At 37.6% G+C, this 24,223-nt stretch overlaps 2 protein-coding genes across 3 annotated transcripts in view; both read right to left on the bottom strand.

Moving 5' to 3' along the window:
- Positions 1-15,778, bottom strand: part of calcrla (calcitonin receptor-like a) — a 51,281-nt gene extending 35,503 nt beyond the window's left edge. The window contains exon 1 of the mRNA XM_052142855.1: positions 15,608-15,778. The gene's annotated coding sequence lies outside the window, so the exon portion shown is untranslated. The remainder of the gene's footprint in view (positions 1-15,607) is intronic.
- A 1,163-nt stretch (positions 15,779-16,941) lies between these two features.
- The window catches only part of tfpia (tissue factor pathway inhibitor a), a 43,898-nt gene continuing 36,616 nt past the window's right edge, over positions 16,942-24,223 (bottom strand). Inside the window, exons 3-6 of one of the 2 annotated variants that reach the window (XM_052142878.1) lie at positions 23,125-23,295; positions 20,232-20,336; positions 19,197-19,376; positions 16,942-18,946 (exon numbers count right to left, since the gene is read on the bottom strand). In XM_052142878.1, coding sequence (XP_051998838.1) covers positions 18,879-18,946; positions 19,197-19,376; positions 20,232-20,336; positions 23,125-23,295 — 524 coding nt within the window. In that variant the 3' untranslated portion in view covers positions 16,942-18,878. The remainder of the gene's footprint in view (positions 18,947-19,196; positions 19,377-20,231; positions 20,337-23,124; positions 23,296-24,223) is intronic. The other variant, XM_052142877.1, reaches the window with a different exon arrangement.

Below are 24,223 nucleotides of genomic sequence, written 5' to 3'. Positions count from 1 at the left end.
CACTAGTCACTCACACACCAGACAAAGGAGACAGCACAATCCTAACAACTTGCACACTATCCCCACTTCCTCTGCTAAACTACTTTCTCTTCCTATCGGTCTTAGGAATTGCCAGTTTACTGTAAACAAAGCTGACTTCATTCTGTCCAATGCTCGTCATTCAGTTCTCAACATTCTGGCCCTGACTGAGACCTGGATCAGCCCACAGGACAATGCCACACCCGCAGCCCTCTCTACCAACTTCACTTTCTCCACACACTCCGTCAGACTGAGAGGGGTGGAGGAATGGGTTTGTTTATCTCCAGTGCATGGAAATGTATTACCTTACCTTCTCTGTGTGACAATATCTCCTTTTAATCACATGCAATTACTATCACCCACCCTGTTAAAATCCATTTCGTAGTTATATACTGCCCCCCAGGTAAGCTAGGTAATTTCTTCGAGGAGTTGGATGTGTTGCTCTTAACCTTCCCTGAAGATGGCAGAGCTTTTGTAGTACTTGGGGACTTAAATATCCACCTTAGGATGCAGACCTCCATACTTTGCTTGTCTCGCTTGACCTAAAAAAAACTCACAACTGCAGCAACTCACAAGTCAGATAATTGGCCAATTGGACCTCATCCACACATGTAAGTGCTCCACTGATCATGTTCTGCACTGCACAATTCTGATCACTTCTTCCTTGTTGAGAGCAGCATCCAAATAATTTGTACTCATCCTGCTGGATCTGTCTCCTGCTTTTGACACAGTAAACCACCAGGATCTCCTGTCAACCCTCACGACAAAGGGCATCAAAGGAACCGTGCTCCACTGGTTCAAGTCTTACCTCACAGGTAGGTCTTTCAGGGTGACTTGGAGGGGAGAGGTGTCTAAGTCTCACCAATTAGCTACCGGGGTACCCCAGGGCTCTGTGCTTTGACTGCTCTTCTTCTCCATATACATGTCATCACTAGGATCTGTCATTCAGGCACATGGCTTTTCCTATCACTTCTATGCTGATGACACACAACTTTACCTCTTATTCCAGCCTGATGATCCAATGGTAGTGGCATGGATATTAGCCTGCCTAGCAGACATTTCATTTTGGATGAAAGATCACCACCTCAAACTTAACCTTGCAAAGACAGAGCTGCTTCTGCTTTCTGCGAGCCCAGCGATTCATCACAACTTCACCATTCAGCTAGACTTGTCAATGATTACACCATCCAGGACAGTCAGAAATCTGTGTTCAGATTCACAGACCACATCGCAAGTACTGCCCGATTATGCAGATTTGCCTTGAACAACATTAGGAAGATCAAACACTTCCGATCGGAGCATGCAACAACTTCTTGTCCAAGCTCTTGTTCTATCCAGGCTGGATTATTCCAATGTTCTTCTGGCAGGCCTTCCAGTATGTACTGTCAAACATCTGCAATCGATCCAGAATAAGGCAGCGAGAGTGGTCTTCAACAAGCCCAATAGAGTGCATAGCACGCTTCTCTTCATCAATTGCACTGGCTGCCAATGTTTGCTTGCGTTAAGTTCAAGACATTGATACTTGCTTACCGAACAACCACTAACTCCACACCCCACAATCTAATCTCACTTATTCAGACTTATGTGCCATCCAGAAGCCTGCGTTCTGTGGGTGAATAGCACCTCATGGTGCCACCTTGTACAGGCACAAAATCACTGTCCCGGACATTTATGATTGCTCTTATCATCTTATCGCGGCTGCATTTCACTTCTAGTGCTTTTAGATCTTAGTGCTGCTTTCAACACGATAGATCATGACATTCTCTTGAATAGGCTAGAGAATTTTGTTGGCATTTGTGGACTTGCATTATCATGGTTTAGGTCCTATTTAGCAGACCGCTACCACTTTGTCTATGTAAATGAGGAATTGTCAAACCAAACAAAAGTTAAGTATGGAGTGCCACAGGGATCAGATTTAGGGCCTCTGCTTTTCTCCCTGTATATGCTTCCCCTGGGAGATATTATCAGGAATCGTGGAATACGTTTCAACTGTTATGCCAACAATAACCAACTTTATATTTCTTCAAAACCTGACGAAATTTCACAATTCTCCAAATTAGCAGAGTGTATAAATTAAATCAAAGATTGGATGGCCAGAAATTTCCTTCTACTCAATCCCGGCAAAACAGAGGTACTAATTATTGGACCAAAAACCTCTAAAAACAAGCTGCTAATATATAATTTCATTCTTGATGGATGTACTGTTACATCGTCTTCAACAGCGAAGAACTTAGGTGTTATATTTGATACCAATCTGCCCTTTGAAAATAAAATTACCAATGTTTGTAGAACAGTATTCTTCCACCTAAGAAATATTACTAAATTATGACACATGCTCTCTGTTGCTGATGCCGAAATACAAATGAATGCATTCATGACCTCAAGACTAGATTATTGTAATGCGTTACTGGGAGGATGTAGAGCAAGATCAATGAGTAAACTTCAATTGGTTCAAAATGCAGCAGCCAGAGTGCTGACTAAAACCAAGATACTGTATATGATCACATTAGCCCCATTCTTTCATCGTTAAATTGGCTACCTGTTAAATTTTGTATTCATTTTAAAATTCTGTTAACTACATACAAAGCTTTGAATGGTCTAGCTCCTCGTTACTTAAGTGACCTTTTACCATGCTATATTCCATCATGTTCATTATGATCATAAAATTCTGGCCTGTTAATAGATCCTAGAATATCAAAATCCACAAAAGGAGGTAGATCATTTTCATATTTGGCTCCTAAAGTATGGAATAGTCTCCCTAACACTGTTCAAGATGCAGACACGCTCACTCAGTTTAAGTCTAGACTAAAGACTCATCTATTAAGGCAGGCATACACCTAATTTATCCTTCAACTCACAATTAGGCTGCTTTAGTTAGGTCTGCTGGAACCAGAAACCAGAAACATGGTTCTGTATGGAATGATATTCCGGACATTATTCAAAAGGAATTGCAAATTGTATTTGCAATTGCGTTTTCAATTTGTGGACGCATAAAATGTGACAATTCAAACGCAATTGCAAATCGCGCATTACGGTTTGCATTTTCGTTTAAGCGAACGCACAGTGACTGCCAGATTTCAAATGGAAAAGCAAAGTCCGCTTTGCAACTGTGTTTCCCATATCTTACGAGTTTTGGCCCTGTCATATTTAAATAGCAATTTCAATTACCACGTCTGCTTTTTCACTTTCTCAGCCGCGTATGTAGCCAGCCAAAACTCAAATGGAATACTAATTTTATTTTATTTTTTATTTTTATTTTTTTATTGCAATATTAACAAACAGAACAAGAGCGATACATACAAGAAATATAAACAATCTTTCAAAACAAAAGAGAAATTATGGTTCAGAATACATTAAGAGAGGAAATGTGAAAGAAATTTAAATATATTCAACAATAGTCTAAAAAGAAAAGAGAGTAGGAGAAGAAAGAAAAAAAAAGAAGAAGAGGGCACAAAAGAAAAAACATTAAGAGAGAATATTAAACATGGCACTAATTCTGGATGTTTTCATTGCTTTCTTGTTAACAGAAGTTGAAATTGTATTTAAATACATCTTCAATTCTTCTTTGAAAAAGCTAAAGTGGGGTTTACTTTTCATATATTTACATTTATGGATATGAAACTTTCCAATATATAAAAGAAGGTTTATACAAAAACATGCATTAATTAGATTCTTGTCTTTAACATAAAATCCAAAAAGAATGTGTCTATATGATAAAGAAAAGTTACATAAAACCTTTTGGACAATCAGAGCATCAATATTGTTCCAGAAAGGCTGAGTAAAAAGACATTCCCAAAACAAATGATCAACAGTTTCAGAGGAGGCTTCACAAAAGAGCAGGAAGTATCAATATCATTTCTAAATTTCTTTAAAAAGTATTTAACTGGATAAAATCTATGAATAATTTTATAGGATATTTCTTTAACTTTATTAGTTAGAAAGAATTTCTGAGGAAGTGACCAAACATATGACCATTTAATATCATCAAAAGGTTATTCCAATAAGAAATGGAGGAAGGAATTGAAGTAACAGGGTCCAAAAATAATGACCTAATTTTATAATTGGATTTATGTATTGAAAAACAAATAGAACCAACCACAGTAGATTCAGGGCTAGGGGAGAAACAGAAGTCACTGTAGCACTATTATTGTTTCTAAACAGCATACAGATTTCCAAAGAGATGGCCTTGAAAACTATATTAAATTCTTTACTAGATACTGGGAATTGGTATCCTGAAACAAAATCGAATAATTAAATAAATTACCTTCACTATCAAATAGCTGGTTTACTAATATCACCCCATTATTGAACCAGTTTTCAAGAAATAAAGATTTCCTCTTATGAAGAATATTACAGTTGTTCCAAATTAAAAAATTGTGTGATGAGAAATTATGCTTGTAAATAAGTTTCCAAGCCATAAGCATCTGCTGATGATAATTGGAAAGTTTGACAGGAAGTTTACTAATTGAATAATTGCACATTAAAAGAAAATGTATACCTCCTAATTGAGAAAAAATATATCTTGGGATTATACTCCAAATAGAAGATTGATTGTGAAGGAAACGTTTAAGCCAATTAATTTTTAAGGTATTGTTAAGAGAATCAAAATCAATGAAATTTAAGCCACCTTTATTATAAGAATTCAAAATAACTGATTTTCTAATACTCAAATGGAATACTAATTCCCTTAGTATTTCCATTTCCGATGCCTTACACAGAAACCTGTCAATCAGGGTCAAGGGTGGGATTATGCTATGGGGCGTGTTTGTCTTGGGAAGTGACGTCACTCACAGTCGACGGTCAAGAGGTGATGCCCTGAACAGACGCCGGTTTATCAAATCAAATCAAATCAAATCACTTTATTGTCACACTACCATGTACACAAGTGCAACAGTAGGTGAAATTCTTGTGTGCAGTTCCGAGCAACATAGCAGTCATGACAGTGACGAGACATATACCAATTACAGTAAACAACATACTTACACAACACAATTTACATATCAAATGTACACATACTTACACAACACAATAATTATATACAATGTACAGTAAACAATACACACAATATACAATACAATAAGTAGGAGTATATGAAATATATATATATATATATATATATATATATATATATATATATATATATATATATATATATATATATATATGAAGTAGTATATTGAGGAGAATATGTTGACAGTCCAGTGTGAGATTATAGATGAATAAAGTGCAGTGCTAATTATTGATCCTGATAGACTGTGAGTGATGTCACTTCCCAAGACAAACACGCCCCATAGCATAATCCCACCCTTGACCCTGATTGACAGGTTTCGTGTAAGGCATCGAAATGGAAATACTAAGGAATTAGTATTCCATTTGAGTTTTGGCTGGCTACATACGCGACGCTGAGAAAGTGAAAAAGCAGACGTGGTAATTGAAATTGCTATTTAAATATGACAGGGCCAAAACTCGTAAGATATGGGAAACACAGTTGCAAACGGACTTTGCTTTTCCATTTGAAATCTGGCAGTCACTGTGCGTTCAGCTTAAATGAAAATGCAAACCGTAATGCGCGATTTGCAATTGTGTTTGGATTATGTCACATTTTATGCGTCCACAAATTGAAAACGCAATTGCAAATACAATTTGCAATTCCTTTTGAATAATGTCCGGAATATCATTCCATAGTTCTGATCATTATCTATAAATCTGAAATAAATTAAATGGCATCTATGCTAATATTATTCTATTTGTAACCCTGTCTCAACCTCGGGACTCCTATAGTGAGGTCACCAGAACCTGCTGGATCCAACTCCATTCCTGCTTCGTGTTGGACTCCATTGCAACGTGTTTCTGAGTGATGATGACTAAATGCAGCATGTGCCAGACAAACATCACTTCGGTCTATTACGATGGACTTCAGAGGATGAACTGGCGCCAACTCCAACCATAAGACATGGTATACATCATATGCCATTGCCTTAATCTTGGATTTAGGATAGACCTCACCAAAATTATTGCATGCATCACCTCGGTCTAATGATGGACTACACTCTTACAATGGAATATATAGGCCATCAATGAATTCCCAACAAAACCTTTAATCGGCCAACTAACAAAGGACAATGCATCTATGTGAACTTCTGCAGTTAATCCAGGATGAACTTCAAAGACATTAGTCATTAATCTTACAGTTCTTATAAAATCTTTAAGCACTGTCCCTTAACACTTACTTAGTTTAATCATTTTAAACCAGGACTTGCACTATAAATAATTAAGTAATATTGGCATTATATTCATGATGTTAGCCAGAGGGAAACTGGCCCCACAGTGAGTCTGGTTTATCCCAAGGTTATTTTTCTCCATTAGCCAAGATCTTATGGAGTTTTGTGTTCCTTGTCACAGTGGCCTTCGGCTTGCTCACTGGGTTTCTAAATACAATTAATATTTAATTACTTAATTTTAAACATGATTCGCACTCATATTTAACAAACTACACAATGTTGACTCATAGACATTATTGTTAAGAAAAACAATTCACTGAATAATTTGAGTCCCTGTGCAGATGCCTTTTTGCAGTTGTGGCACAGAACGTAGCACACTTGCTCTTATATAAGAGCCATTGGCCCACAACTTGGGCTCAAATCTGGCTTGGGTCATGTCCTAGTCTCTCCCTTCCCAATTGTCCTGTCCAACCTTCTCTCATGATAGGCTGTAATAACAATAAGAAGTCATACAAGTTGGCTCGTACTTTTACTCCCATAGAGAATACGAAACAACCAACAAACAATGCTATTACAATTTTCCAAATGTTAATTCAAACCTAAACCTAACCACAAATTCTAACCCCTTACCCAAACACTAAATCTAACCATTAATTTAATAGTCCTATAAATAAAGATAAAAAAAAAAAAGAATAAAAAGCTTCAGTTTCATGTACGCTCGGGGGTGAATTGAGTAGACATGCACCTAATTAACCAGTGTGCACACATTCAATCAAGCTAACCAGTGTTCCTTAAGCAGATTGCTGAGAATCGAGCATGCTTTGTTTTTTCTACTGAGTTCTGGATAGTGATCTATATTTGCACCAAGGAATTCTGGCATTGTTTACTGTCTGCTCTCTGCATTTCCGTGATGGAGGTGTGGGGTGAGCCACGGTGATGGCACAGCAACTGAATGCAATGTCGCCGGGGCAGAAACACTGCTTTGTTTCACTGACATTAAATCCTCCTTAAAAGCACCATTCAACACTAACAAACATATGCATGCTTTGAGGCTCAGATCCACAAAAAAGGCTCTTTAATGGTAAGGCTATATAAACATACACTGATCAGCCACAACATTAAAACCACTGACAGGTGAAGTGAATAATATTTATTATCTTGTTAAAATTGCATCTGACAAGGGGTGGGATATATTAGGGAGCAAGTGAACAGTCAGTTCTTGAATTTCGTATGTTGGAAGCTGAAAAAATGGGCAAGCATAAGGATCTGAGTGACTTTGACAAGGGCCAAATTGTGATGGCTAGACGACTGGCTCAGAGCATCTCCAAAACAGCAGGTCTTGTGGGGTGTTCCCAGTATGCAGTGGTTATTACCTACCAAAAGTGGTCCAAGGAAGGACAACCGGTGAACCTGCGGCAGGATCATGGGCGCCCAAGGCTCATTAATGGATGTGAGGAGCGAAAGTTAGCCTGTCTGGTTCAATCCCACAGAAGAGCTACTTTAGCACAAATTGTCGAAAAACTTAACGCTAACCATGATAGAAATGTATCAGAACACAAAGAGCCTTGCAGCTTGCTGCGTAAGGGGCTGTGTAAACGCAGACCGGTCAGAGTCTCCATGCCGACCCTGTCCACCATCGAAAGTGCCTACAATGGGCACGTGAGCATCTTAACTGGATCATGGAGCAATGGAAGAAGGTAGTCTGATCTAATTAATCACGTTTTCTTTTAGATCATGAGGATGGCCGGGTGCATGTGCTTCGTTTACCTGGGGAAGAGATGGCAGCAGGATACACCATGGGAAGAAGGCAGGCTGGCGGAGTCAGTGTGATGCTGTGGGCAATGTTCTGCTGGGAAACATTGGGTCCTGGCATTCATGTGGATGTTACTTTGACACGTACCACCTACCTAAATATTGTTTCAGACCATGTACACCCCTTCATGGCAACGGTATTCCCTGATGGCTGTGGCCTCTTTCAGCAGGATAATGCGCCCTGCCACACTGCAAAAATTGTTCAAGAATGGTTTGAGGAACATGACAAAAAGTTCAAGGTGTTGACTTGGCCTCCCAATTCCCCAGATCTGAAGATGATTGAGCATCTATGTGATGTGCTGGACAAACAAGTCCGATCCATGGAGTCCCTCTTCGCAACTTACAGAACTTTAAGGACCTGCTGCTAACGTCTTGGTGCCATATACCACAGGACACCTTTAGAGGTTTTGTGGAGTCCATGCCTTGATGAGTCAGAGCTGATTTTGTGGAATGAGGGGGTCCTACGCAACATTAGGCCGGTGGTTTTAATGTTGTGGCTGATCAGTTTATCTAGGCACTTTAACATATTCTTCATTACTTGGCTCTTCCAGATCAAAGTAACAAATCTGCTCTTATTAGATCCCTTTGCCAGCTCGCATCACCAGAGATGAACAGTCAGTAACCTTTACATTTTTGAAGGTGCTGCAGCTGAATCCAAAGCAAATCTTTTACACCCCAGCACTATTCATTATAAGGCATGGTTATGGAAATGAGCGATATTAGACTAGATTAAAAAAATTATTTAAGTAAAAAGTGAATAGTGCTTGCTTGAATAGTGATTGTGTGTGGTTCCGACAGCGCTGCAGTGCTGTTGCTAGGGTATTCTGTGTGGTACATAAATTTCACAATACTATACAACGTGATATACGCTATGAGCACCAACAAAAGTTTCTCTCAAACTTATTCAAGGATTCAACATAAATGTCTTTAAAACATAAATGCCACAAAAGTGTCTGACATTGGCAACAAAAAGCAGAACTCTAAGTAACTTAAACACCAGCACTGCATTTATTTAGTTTGATTGTTGAGAAAAACTAATATGATCTCACAATTTTCATGATTTTCTTGAGAAAATACGATTCTCTACACTTTAAACAATGCACATAGTTTCAAAGCAGCTTTATGAAATTCATGCCTTGTTGTCTGAAAGTCCCCTGTGAACAAGCTGAAGTGACTTAAGCAAGGAAAAAAAATCCTTTTAATGAAATTTAGTGATGGAAAAAAAACACTCTAGAGAAACCTGACCTCTGGTTTTGCAATATATGTACATAATCCAATGTCATTTAGCATCTTGAGCAAAAACTGATTGGCACAAGTAATTTGTTTTGCCTCTTTCCCCGTGTTTCACTTTGCATGTAAACATTACATTGTCTGCTTTTTGAATAAGCTGTTTTTTGATAGTTATGACTCATAATTTACAAGTGTTTTGCTGTGCACGTCACACTCCGTGTCGGCTGGGAGAGGCGGCTGTTAAACTTACTGCTGCTGTTTCTGCCTCACAAATCCACCAATTTGCACGAATATGCTGGTATAAATAAAATTACATGTTTGATGTACTGTAACACCAGGATATGACAAAGTTTTTGGGTAAATTCGACAATCTGTACTGCTACAGTACAATCTATTTGCTGTTTGACATCGATATTCTCTCCTATGTACTCTAAGTGTACCACAGTGTTGTGGGATGAGTTACACACCAAAGTTTAATACATAATGTTAAGGGTTTGTTCCTAAAACATGAGCCCAGATGTAATCAGTGAATATTTCTTAGCCCTTTTCATGATTTCTGATTTTTTAATTTTTTATATATATATTATTTTTTTTATTTTTATTTTTTATATTATATATTATAATAGCTGCTGAAAGCATTATCAAATTAGTTAAAATAATTAATAAACAAACCCCATAAAAACAGGCAGGGGAAATCATGAATCATTTGTGAATCATGAATGTCCCAATGCTGCAGAAATATGTGGAGTTTTCTGCAGAATTCTGCACATACAGATTCCATATGGGCCTGAGTATAATAGTATAGAGCATAATCGTAGCGTAAGAGTAAAATAGTAGTATAGGAATAAACATATTCTGCATAAAAGATTTTAGGAAGACGCAGCCTGTCATACATTGACGATGTGTCATTGCATCATAGTTATGTCAGCAAAAACATCTGAAAAAAAATTATATATATATATATATATACACTCACCTAAAGGATTATTAGGAACACCTGTTCAATTTCTCATTAATGCAATTATCTAATCAACCAATCACATGGCAGTTGCTTCAATGCATTTAGGGGTGTGGTCCTGGTCAAGACAATCTCCTGAACTCCAAACTGAATGTCAGAATGGGAAAGAAAGGTGATTTAAGCAATTTTCAGCGTGGCATGGTTGTTGGTGCCAGATGGGCCGGTCTGAGTATTTCACAATCTGCTCAGTTACTGGGATTTTCACGCACAACCATTTCTAGGGTTTACAAAGAATGGTGTGAAAAGGGAAAAACATCCAGTATGCGGCAGTCCTGTGGGCTGAAAATGCCTTGTTGATGCTAGAGGTCAGAGGAGAATGGGCCGACTGATTCAAGCTGATAGAAGAGCAACTTTGCCTGAAATAACCACTCGCTACAACCGAGGTATGCAGCAAAGCATTTGTGAAGCCACAACACGCACAACATTGAGGCGGATGGGCTACAACAGCAGAAGACCCCACCGGTACCACTCATCTCCACTACAAATAGGAAAAAGAGGCTACAATTTGCAAGAGCTCACCAAAATTGGACAGTTGAAGACTGGAAAAATGTTGCCTGGTCTGATGAGTCTCGATTTCTGTTGAGACATTCAGATGGTAGAGTCAGAATTTGGCATAAACAGAATGAGAACATGGACCATCATGCCTTGTTACCACTGTGCAGGCTGGTGGTGGTGGTGTAATGGTGTGGGGGATGTTTTCTTGGCACACTTTAGGCCCCTTAGTGCCAATTGGGCATCGTTTAAATGCCAAAGCCTACCTGAGCATTGTTTCTGACCATGTCCTTCCCTTTATGGCCACCATGTACCCATCCTCTGATGGCTACTTCCAGCAGGATAATGCACCATGTCACAAAGCTCGAATCATTTCAAATTGGTTTCTTGAACATGACAATGAGTTCACTGTACTAAAATGGCCCCCACAGTCACCAGATCTCAACCCAATAGAGCATCTTTGGAATGTGGTGGAACTGGAGCTTTGTGCCCTGGATGTGCATCCCACAAATCTCCATCAACTGCAAGATGCTATCCTATCAATATGGGCCAACATTTCTAAAGAATGCTTTCACCACCTTGTTGAATAAATGCCACGTAGAATTAAGGCAGTTCTGAAGGCGAAAGGGGGTCAAACACAGTATTAGTATGGTGTTCCTAATAATCCTTTAGGTGAGTGTATATATATAATTTTGTAAGCTGTCCTCCACCAACTTTCCAGCATTACATACTGCATGGTGATTATGTAACCATGCAGCCAAAAACCAAACAAATTCCAGGGCTATCTTTTGGCTATTAATTATCACGATTTTTCCTCCTTTGTGATATTGTCAGGCGGTCCTCTGTCAATAGTGTGGTGAGGTGTCAACACTTCTTGGTATTTACAGTTAGTTCATGATACTGGTATTTTATATTATCGTCTCGGTTCCTTGCACTGTTGGGTCTTAAAGAAGTACAACAATAATATGAATGATTACAAGACGTCATTGCAAAATGAATATTTAGAGTGACCTAAGAAAATGAATAGCGTATCTACATTCAATTAAGGTTTGACCGGTTTGATATCAAAACAGACAATATCTTTTTACATTGCACATTCCTTATCACTTGCACATACAGTGATGTGGAAAAGTATTTGCCCCATACTGATTTCTTCTGTTTTTGTGTATATCTCATACTAAATTGTTTCAAAAATTCCAACAAAATCTAACTTAATCAAAGGCAATATAAGTAAACATAAAATACAGTTTTTAAATTATTATGCTATTTATTGAAGCAAAACAGTTATCCAATACCAACTGGGCCTGTGCAAAAAATTATTTGCCCCTTAGTTACTAAATCCCCAAATCTATGAAACTGCATTCATAATGGGGTTCAGCTAGACACACCCAGACCTGATTACTGCTAGCCCTGTTCAATCAAATCAACACCTAAGTTGTGTCTCGTTTCGAAGGCTGCACACTAGGTAGGACGAATCCTTTGAAGGTTGCAGTATACTGAGCATCCTCCTTTTAACAAACCTCATTTAAACGAGACGACCTTCGTAGGACAAATGGAAACAGACCTTATCATGGTTGCTATAACAGCACGCCACTCTTTAACAAGCACGAGCGCTTTGAGTGAGAAGGGAACAAAGTCCCTTTGGAAGAGAATGTCAATTTGAGGAGAGTTATAATGATGTAGAGAGAAAATAAATAGATTTTACAGGTGTACATTAGGTCTGTAATACTTTATTTTAATAATATATTACTATAATCACACATAGTATACACTCACCTAAAGGATTATTAGGAACACCATACTAATACTGTGTTTGACCCCCTTTTGCCTTCAGAACTGCCTTAATTCTACGTGGCATTGATTCAACAAGGTGCTGAAAGCATTCTTTAGAAATGTTGGCCCATATTGATAGGATAGCATCTTGCAGTTGATGGAGATTTGTGGGATGCACATCCAGGGCACGAAGCTCCTGCTCCACCACATCCAAAAGATGCTCTATTGGGTTGAGATCTGGTGACCGTGGGGGCCATTTTAGTACAGTGAACTCATTGTCATGTTCAAGAAACCAATTTGAAATGATTCAAGCTTTGTGACATGGTGCATTATCCTGCTGGAAGTAGCCATCAGAGGATGGGTACATGGTGGCCATAAAGGGATGGACATGGTCAGAAACAATGCTCAGGTAGGCCGTGGCATTTAAACGATGCCCAATTGGCACTAAGGGGCCTAAAGTGTGCCAAGAAAACATCCCCCACACCATTACACCACCACCACCAGCCTGCACAGTGGTAACAAGGCATGATGGATCCATGTTCTCATTCTGTTTACGCCAAATTCTGACTCTACCATCTGAATGTCTCAACAGAAATCAAGACTCATCAGACCAGGCAACATTTTTCCAGTCTTCAACTGTCCAATTTTGGTGAGCTCTTGCAAATTGTAGCCTCTTTTTCCTATTTGTAGTGGAGATGAGTGGTACCCGGTGGGGTCTTCTGCTGTTGTAGCCCATCCGCCTCAAGGTTGTGCGTGTTGTGGCTTCACAAATGCTTTGCTGCATACCTCGGTTGTAACGAGTGGTTATTTCAGTCAAAGTTGCTCTTCTATCAACTTGAATCAGTCGGCACATTCTCCTCTGACCTCTAGCATCAACAAGGCATTTTCGCCTACAGGACTGCTGCATACTGGATGTTTTTCCCTTTTCACACCATTCTTTGTAAACCCTAGAAATGGTTGTGCGTGAAAATCCCAGTAACTGATAAGATTGTGAAATACTCAGACCGGCCCGTCTAGCACCAACAACCATGCCACGCTGAAAATTGCTTAAATCACCTTTCTTTCCCATTCTGACATTCAGTTTGGAGTTCAGGAGATTGTCTTGACCAGGACCACACCCCTAAATGCATTGAAGCAACTGCCATGTGATTGGTTGATTAGATAATTGCATTAATGAGAAATTGAACAGGTGTTCCTATTAATCCTTTAGGTGAGTGTATACTCTGCAACTGTCTACTGAGGTACTTCAACATTACTTGCATGTGATCATCACATTTCGAGCAAATTGGTGTCACTTTATTTAGACAAAATATGTTAATTTCCATTGAAGCAAAGAATTGTGGGTTGTGAGTGCCATGAAGAATACACCTCATGCATCCTCCGAATTCCCATGAAAAAAGGTCACATTCAAATGTGACCTCCGGAGAACGCAGCCTTCGAAACGAGACACAGCCCTAAATAGAAATTTTAGCAACATGAAGTTGGCTAAAAGGTCTCACCCAGTAGCACACTATGCCAAGGTCAAAAGAAATTCCAGAAATTATGAGGAAAAAGGTTAATTGAAATACATTGGTCTGGGAAGGGTTACAAAGCTAGTTCAAAGGCTCTCGGACTCCAAAGAACCAAAGTGAGAGCCATTATCTCCAAATGGAGAAAACTTGGCACAGTAGTGAACCTTCCCAGAAGTGCCCGACCTTCTGAAATCTCTTCAAGAGCACAGCGATGACTCATCCAGGAAGTCACAAAAAAGTAATATCCAAGGATCTGCAGGCCTCTCTCGCATCAATAAAGGTCACCGTTCTTGATTCCACTATCAGAAAGACACTGGCCAAAAATGGCATCCATGGAAGGGAGGTGAGGCAAAAACCACTGATAACCCAGAAGATCATTACGGCTCATCTGAATTTTGCCAAAACACACCTTGATGATTCTCAAACCTTTTGGGAGAATGTTCTGTGGACTCATGAGTCCAAAGCGTAACTGTTTGGAAGTCAGGGGTCCCGTTACATCTGGTGTAAATCATTCCCAAAACTCCACAAAAAGAACAAGATACTTACAGTCAAGCATGGTGGTGATAGTGTGGGGATGATTTGCTGCTTCAGGGTCAGGGCGACTTGCAGTAATTGAGAGAAATATGAATTCTGCTCTCTGCCAGAATATCCTAAGAAGAACATCCAGTCATCAGTCCGTGAGTTGAAGCTCAAGTAAAAAATGAATTATGCAGCAAGACAATGATCCAAAGTCCACCTCTAACTGGCAAAAAAGAAGCAAAATTAAAGTTTTGGAGTGGCCTAGTCAAAGTCCTGACTTGAACCTGATTGAGAAAATGTGGCAGGACCTTAAAAGGGCAGTACATGCTCGAAAACCCTCCAGTGTGGCAGAACTAAAGCAGTTCTGCAAAGAAGAGTGAGTCAAAATTCCACCACAGCGTTGTGAAAGACTGATCTCCAGTTATTGGAAGTGTTTGGTTGCAGTTGTTGCTGCTAAAGGTGGTACAACCAGCTATTAAGTTTAAGGGGCAGTTCGTTTTTCACATGGGTGATACAGGTGTTGGATAACGTTTTTTCTTCAATAAAATAAAAAAATTAAAAATACAATATTTGAAAATTGCATATTGTGTTTACTCAGGTTGACTTTGTTTTATGTTATATCTCGTTTGAATATCTAAAACAATTTAGTATGACAAATACACAATAACAGAATAAATCAGACACACAGAGACGCACACACACACACCCATCGCTCAATCTATGCGGTGTGCTTTTTCAAGGTAGGCTAAACATTTGCAAGAGCCAAAATTGCATTTCAGAAATATCAGTGTCCTACTCCAACAGTCCAGCAGACACAATCGCCGTTTATTTCTCGTTTGAAGCACTCATCAATTCATAAGAAGTCTGGAAGCACTTCAACAAAGGCGCTCTGCACATATCTGGACATGACATGAAACACGTTTGATAGGAGGGACTTCAAACTGGACACGGAGTTCATACATTCCCTATATGAATTAATCACCTGCTGTCATCTGTATCAGTCATTTCCTTACCTGTATATTAAATCCAATGTAAGATCCGAAGCTGTTCAAATAGAAACAAGCGCGCCTTCTTGATGTTCAAACGCATACAAAGTTAGTAGTTTCCTTCATGAAATCACAATGGCATGCAACAATGTAACAGTGTCACAGCGCCAGTTGATTGAGCGCAGCAGAAGCGCAGCACGCGCAGCTCATAGATGTGAATGAAGACGGCTGTCAGGTTGTAAGATATTCACCGTAGTAGCTTCCTGTTACATCACTGCTTCTCCCCGCCTCACTGGCATACTGCTGCTTTCCTTGCATTGTCTGATGTTTGAAACTTTAGAAAACGAAAAGAGACTGAGCTATTTTATTGTTTTTATTTATCTTTTTACTGCATCTTGCCAAATTTCCTTTTGACGGAAGGAACTATGTCTAGTTGGCAAAAACGTATTGTTTTTGAAAAGGAACTTTTTCAAAAACGTAAAAAAAATTATATATATATATATAAATAGAAACCTCCTATACCGGCTCTCGTTTTTCTCTTAATGTTTAAATTAGTTCATTTGGATTTATATCATTGTACCTTGTATTCTGTTCTCTTCGCATGACCAAAAATTATAGCAATATATTTCCTTCACTATAACGTGACGCTAATCATTGTAGTGCACCTTTATACATCTAATCGATAATGCTTATTCCACTATTATTACATTGTTGACTCATTTATGATTAGCATTACATTTTCAGAATACACCCAGAAGACTTTGAGAAACGAGAAGTAATTAACCCTTTTAAAGATTAAATGTCATTGTTCAATGAAAGTGCGTTTAAATGCATTTTATTCTTATCACTAAAAGCGAATGTCTTCTTAAAGAGTAATAGCGCCATCTGGTGTATAAAACAGATGATGTGGTTTGTACGTATTTTCATGCGTTTTGTGTGTGTGTGGAATACATGGACATTTTTTAGGTTACAAACTGGTAATTACAAGGGTATTATGCTATAAATGTGGTTTATGAGGACATTTCTAGTGTCCTCATAATCCAGATTGCTAAAAAAAATATATTATTATTTTTTTTTAAAAATACTGAAAGTTTTTTGTGAGAATTAAGTTTAGGGGTAGGGTTAGGGGATATAATCTATAGTTTGTACAGTATTAAAATAATTATATCTGTGGAGAGTCCTAGAATAGTCGTGTGTGTGTGTGTGTGTGTGTGTGTGATAAGTTAAATACTTAAATACAACAGTTAGAGAATTAGACAAATTGTATTATTATGTTTGTAGATATTATAAATTACATATTTCTGTTTTAATAAAAAAAGAAAAAAAAAACATTTATTTTGTTTTATTTCCACCTTTCAGGTATGCAGGGTTGCAGGGATCCGGTGGATGAAAACTCGATTGTGAAAACATTCACAAATCAGGTGGTCATTTTAACCAGGAATAGTAATTATTCATAAAAACCCACATTTAACACCTTCCTGATTTAATGACTTGCAAACATCTGACAGACAAAAACAAGATTTGTGAAAAAATTCAAATCAGCCTGGTTAATTTCAGGTTGGTTTCACTTTCCTGGCATATAGTGTCTTGATTTTATATGCATTAAAGGATATATTTACAAATCAGGACTAAGAAAATGAATCACATTTGTTGTCTTTAAAAAGCAGAAAAACGCCCCAAATTGCTAACCGCAAACTATCTTTACTGCAGTCCAGAAATCACAAAAAGGCAGCATAAAAGTAATACATATGACTCATACATATGGTGAGGAAAGATCAATATTTCAATCTTTTTTTTACTATAAATCTTCACTTTCACTTTGAGAAAGTGAAATGGACATTTATAGTTAAAAAAAAAAGAAACATTATTAAATATCTACCTGTTTTTCACCCTCACCCATCATATCGCTTCTGAATGTATATATTAAACCACTGGAGTCATATGGAGTAATTTTATGCTGCCTTTATGAGATTTGTGGTGCTTGTAATGTCTGGTCACCATTCACTTGCAATGTATGGGCCTACAGAGCTGAGATATTCTTCTAAAACGTTGTGTTCTGCAGAAGAAAGGAAAAAAAAAAGAGATGGTATAAGGGTGAGTAAATTATGAGAGAATTTTCATTTTGGAGGGAACTATCCCTTTAAGAAATACCTTGTGATTTCCAATATATTTACTAACCCAAACATGGAGCTTCTCAAAACATTGTTGGTTTCCACACATTTTTCAAACTATTGTATCAAGTCAAGCTTCTGGTTAGGGGAACACATCATAATTATCTCTGCAGCACACTATTAGGAACACATTTATGCTTGCTTGATTGATAGTTCTATTATCTAAATTCTGATTTCAAAGTAATTAGTGTCTGCAAACAGACTGTTTTAGTGGAAGAAATCCAAATGTTTGCAAGGCATAAAGGCACATGAACAACAAACATAAGATGTAACAGTGCAACATTAGCCTGATAAGGCAAGTTACAGTTGCGTCAACTGACCTGAAACTCTCACATTGGAACTGGGCCATCATCATTATTGTTGAACCTGGAATGAGTCTTGAAATATTTTTAAGAATGGACTCAACAGGCTGTTGGTAGATTAGGATTTTAGTAAATAATGACACTCTGAAGGGGTAAATGGGTTATTTATTTATGATCTCTAGGTTACCTTCTATATATTTAGCTTTTGTTAAATTATGCTTGTTTATATGCTACTAGGGCACCTTAAAAACGTATTCATAAAAATGAAGTCATATTTTTTTCATAAGAGGGCCACAACTTTATAGCACATTGACATCACAAAATATACTAAAATATTTGGAGTGTACACATGTAATAAAAATACAAATAAGTAATTTAAACATTGAGAAAATATATATATATATATATAAAAAATTACAGATAGATAGAAAGACTATTTAGAACCCTTTGCCAAAAAACTGCAATTTTTGACTTTTTTATGACTCTTGTCATAAATCCTCAGTGTTAAATAACCCCATAGAGAATAAGCAAAAACTACAGAAGTGATTTGTAGTGAAAGGATGAGTAATGAAATGTACAGTAAATTAGTCCTTTCGTCCCCAGAATACAATATACAGTTTAGGCAGAAAATGATCTTGGGTTGCACACTTAAAATAAGCAACATAAAATACCTAAAAGTCCAACATAAAAAATTCCAAGTTAATATCCATTATTACTCCATTCATGATTTATGAATGGCATTAATGTGTGAGTCAATGATATGGCAGATACTACTATTTCTTATATTCTCTACCATGATACCCATGATACAAAATGTTGTTCATCCTAGACAGATCGGAATAAGATGTTTGAGGTCCTCGTCTTTATTCGTATTTGCTTTATCCGGTTGTGATCTGAAATTGACAAAATTTGAAACAATAAATGCAATCGACAATGTAAATGCAAACTGATACAATACAAAAGATCAGAGAAAAATATAACCCATATTATTACAATTATTGTCACCCATGCTAAAGGAACCCATAATCTGGAGATACCTGCAATTTTTAAACTACTTTAGATAACTAAACTAGATACCTATATTTTCCTTAGGATGTCTAATATAAAAATTTCACAAAGAAACAAATGCCACAGGCAACTCACCTTTCATGCACATCTTAATGCAGTGTTTCTTGAGGGCAAAGTTGTTTTTGTTGCCTCCACAGCCACTGTAGCGAAACATCTGGCATCTCCCAGTTCTGGTGTTGAAGACGTATCTTCTTTCTGAGCCAACGCAATCGCCCCTATCAATTGGACTACTGCAAATGTCAGGGGGAGTGAACTCTGAAATGTGATAACAATTCAAGGAGAACATCAATACCAGTTTTTACCAATTTCATACACATTACAACATCATGATCTGCAACATGGCAGAAAAACTATTACTCCTATAACTCCTACAGTGGAACCAAAAAGTATTTTGACAGTTAAGCCACACTTGAAAATGAATGAGTGTCCTTTCATTACATAACAATATATCAAACCAACTGGCATTTATTCATTCACATTTCCTGGTCCAGATACACATTATACCTCAAGTCACTCGCCATTTAAGCCTTTTGGCTAAGCAGGCCCAGACACACACAAAGATATAGTTCATTTGTGTTATGGTATTCGGCCAAGCAGGCCAAGGCATACAGTACCTAGCTAGCATACACTCGGTGCATATGGCTCTTTGAAGCAGAAGCAGTACACCAGTCTTGACGATAGATCTTGTTTGGGGGGTTGTGTTTTGTGTTATGCATTTGTGCAGCTTCCAAGTCTAATTGTGCAGCACCAGCAGCATATCCATATTCTTAACTCAGTATATGTGTATGTTCTAGCAGTAACAAGTCTCCAAACTTGCTCTGCAGCAGCAGCAAGACCAATATCCTATAAATATATCAGACCATCATTAACATGCTAAATCTTTTAGAAAGTTGTCATGACTGAACTGTGGTTACTCTGCTTGGACACATGTGCGAACTGATTTCATACCCTAAAAGGTATTTGGATATTTAAAGCTGATGTGTGGAATTTTTTTCAATGTTGAAATTCGTTCTGGTAACCCAATTCTGCAATTCCATTTGGTGAAGCTAGTGGTGCAGAAATCACACACTTTAGCAGGTATCAACAGGCAGGTTGTTTGAGTTTTCTTACCATGCTTAGTGAGGGCTTCTGTAGCAGGTTTGTCTTCTTCCTCTGGTGCAGCTGGTTGTAACACACTATGCTGTAGTGAATGTGATGCATTCAAAAGAACATCATCTAAAAAATCAAATATTTAATTAAGTAATACAATCAATAATTACAGTCTTTTTGTAATAAGATACCGTGCATGTCTTTGAAGAGATGTAAGTCTATCCCTCACAGCCTCATTGTCATTCCCATTAAAAATAAAAGATGGCGCTTCCATGAATAAGGTCTATTGGCCTTCATTGCTGAAACGTTTGCTTTTGCATGATGCTTCTAAAGGTGCCAGTATAAAGACCAACCAAATACGTGGTAAAAAATAATGTGCATCTTTAAACAAAGATCATTGCAAAATATCCAAAGCTTTTCAGCTTTTATTTCTTCTTCACATTCCCAGTGGGTCAGAAGTTTACATACAATTTGTTAGTATTTGGTAGCATTGCCTTTAAATTATTTAACTTGGTTCAAATGTTTTGTTTAGCCTTCCACAAGCTTATTACAATTAATTCCTGGAATTTTGGCCAATTCCTCCAGACAGAGCTGGTGTAACGGAGTCAGGTTTGAAGGCGTTCTTGCTCACACACACTTTTTCAGATTGAGGTCAGGGCTTTGTAATGGCCACTCTAATACCTTGACTTTGTTGTCCTTAAGCTATTTTGCCACAACTATGGAGGTATGCTTGGGGTCATTGTCCATTTGGAAGACCCTTTTGCGACCAAGCTTTAACTTCATGGCTGATGTCTTGAGATGTTGCTTCAATATAACCACATAATTTTCCTTCCTCATAATGCCATCTATTTTCTGAAGTGCACTAGTTTCTCCTGCAGCAAAGCACCCTCACAGCATGATGCTGCAACCCCCATGCTTCAAGGCTGGGATGGTGTCCTTCGGCTTGCAAGCCTCACCCTTTTTCCTGCAAACATAACAATGGTCATTATGGCCAAAAAGTTCAATTTTTGTTTCATCAGACAAGAGGAAATTTCTCCAAAATGTAAGATCTTTGTCCTCATGTGAACTTGCAAACTTTAGTCTGGCTTTCTAATGGCGGTTTTGGAGCAGTGGCTTCTGCCTTGATGAGCAGCCTTTCGGGTTATGTCGATATAGGGCTCGTTTACTTTGGATATAGATACTTTTCTACCTGTTTCCTCCAGCATCTTCACAAGGTAATTCGCTGTTGTTTTGGGATTGATTTGCACTTTTCACACCAAACAACATTCATCTCTAGGAGACTGAATGCATCTCCTTCCTGAGTGGTATGATGGCTGCAAGGTCCCATGGTGTTTATAATTGAGTACTATTGTTTGTGCAGATGAACGTGGTACCTTTAGGCATTTGGAAATGGCTCCCAAGGATGAACCAGACTTGTGGAGGTCCACAATTCTTTGCTGATTTCTTTAGATTTTCCCATGATGTCAAGCAAAAAGGCACCAAGTTTGAAGGTAGGCCTTAAAATACATCCACCATACATGACTCCAATTAGCCTATCAGAAGCTAATTGAATAAAGGCTTGACATTATGTTCTGGAATTTTCCAAGCTGCTTAAAGGCACAGTTAACTTAGTGAATGTATACTTCTGACCCACTGGAAATGTGATATAGTCAATTAAAAGTTAAACAATCTGTCTGTAAACAATTGTTGGAAAATGACTCATGTCATGCACAAAGTAGATGTCCAAAACTATAGTTTGCTAATATGAAATCTGTTTAGTGGTTAAAAAATTTGTTTCAATGACTTCAACCTAAGTGTATGTAAACCTCTGACATAAAATATAACTCCATATGGTTTGACTCAGTTAAAAAGAGGAAAGAGAGCAAAAAACATTTTCAAACTTGTTTTCTTCTCATGACAGAGCAATTTTTTTTGTCTCATTCAGCACAAATATGCACCATTAATATATTTCATGTCTGTCTTTCCAGGTTTAGTGCTCCTATATTTGTATGTGTGCTTACACAAACAACTATTAATCACCGTTCAGTATTTACGTCAATAAGGCAGTAGAAACTTTAGTTGCTACATTTATTTTTAATAAGATATTTCCCTCCTTTTAAATGTTGTTCTATCTTTTTCAACATGTGAAAAGTAGTGAAGTATTTTGGTGTCTTAATTTAGGCTTTTAGTGGTTTTGGTATCTTATTTTTGTTGCATTATTAGGTCCTTTGAGGTAACCTAGGGAGTGGCCTCAGTTCCTCTCAACTGGTTTTGCTAGAACACAAAGTGGTGGCCCAATTCAGTAAATTGTGTATTGTACAAAATTAAACAAATTTCCTTACAATCAAACATTGAAATGTATTAATATTACCAAGAATATTAATGTGAGTAGGGCCCAATATGCTAAATTAATAACATGACATAGGGTAAAATGTATTAAACAAATGTTTTTGATCATGTGTTGTCATGGTAGAGATCTAACTGCTTTTGACAAACTCAATGGGGTTGTCTAACATTAGTTGAGTGTTTTGCTTTAAAATTAATTGTAATGGTTTACTCTACAAAATAAATCTGTGATCAGCACAAACCATTATCCTCATTGCATTTTTAGGTCTTGACCCACCAGCTGAGAACCCTTGATCTAACCCTGACAAAGATACACTTGATAAATGCTTTGCTGCGAAATTTGCATTTGTAGTTCTACACTGACAGTGACTATTCAATTTACTGCTTAGAAATATAAATAGAATGTGGACTAAATTACAACTGTGCTAAATTTGTGTCCGAATTAAGTGCTGAAGTGCTGTACTATGGAATTAATAGTGTTGAGAACACAGAATACCAAAGGCTGCAATATTTTCATGCAAATCACACAGCTTGATATGTCATTAAACAAAATTGCAGAGCATAAAATTTTTTTGTTGCTGGTACATACGTAGACATCTGTCCTGGCATTCTTTTATTGTCTTGAAGTTATTGGCATTTCCAAAGCAACCACCATAAAAGAATTGTTTGCATTCCTGGCTCTTGCCATCGAAAAAATAGCGAGGCACCAGCCCTCGACATGGCCCAGGCTCATCCTCCAGGTGGCATGGATTCTTATTCTCTTAAAAACAAGGAAAAGACAGGACAGACCATAAATAATGTGTTTCCTCATTTAACATCTTGGAAAGTTCTTTGTCATCAACTTTAGGCTTAAATTAAAAGTGCTGTAAGCAATCCTTTTTTGGTATATAATACTTAAACTACCTGACAGATATCACTGAAATAAATGTCCTAAGAAATGACACATGTTTCTGTTACAGCTCTAGGCTCTGCAAGCAGCCAAAAAGAGTCAGGGGAGAGGACAGCACTTTAAGGAGCTCAATAATACCTGTAGAAAGATATACGTTAGCATTTTCATTAATCTCAATGGCAGTTGCTCAGCAGGTCCTGGATCCGCCAGAAGTATACGATTTGAAATCTGCCATCTTTGCTCATAGGCAATCAGTTCTGGATGCAATTGTTTTGGAGCTACTTACATGAGCCATGTGACTAATAGAGCATGCAACAGTTGGGTTCCGGAAGTAAAAATCCCATTTCATTTTTCAAATTAACATTTAAAGATAACTTGTATACCTTTTCAGATCAATAGTATGTGCTGCTGTTGAAACCATCAGTCTGCTTTATTTCAACTTAATTTTTTTAGAAATTGTGTTTAATAGTGGAATTCCTGGCTACACTATCCATGATCCTGAAAAGAAAGATCCACCAATCAAAGTATCTGGGCCAACAAAGCATGCCAAACAATCACTGTGACCGCCAACTCCCATAACATTCTTTGAATTGAGTCGGTCTTCCTACAATACATTTTAAATATCTGAAAATTTTGCAATAAAATATAATGTTTCTATTGTCACTAAATAGTGCAGTTTATATACTATATATTAATATTTTTTTATATTTTTCCATAATATTTGGTTTGATTACATCATTTGCATGCTTCATGGGATCATGCCTTTGTGAAAGATGCGAAGTACAAAGTCTTGTACCTT

The sequence above is a fragment of the Xyrauchen texanus genome, chromosome 14, assembly GCF_025860055.1.
Source record: "Xyrauchen texanus isolate HMW12.3.18 chromosome 14, RBS_HiC_50CHRs, whole genome shotgun sequence".
Taxonomy (NCBI): domain Eukaryota; kingdom Metazoa; phylum Chordata; class Actinopteri; order Cypriniformes; family Catostomidae; genus Xyrauchen; species Xyrauchen texanus.
Note: the sequence above shows the minus strand (reverse complement) of the source record. Positions and strands in the feature narration are given on the sequence as shown.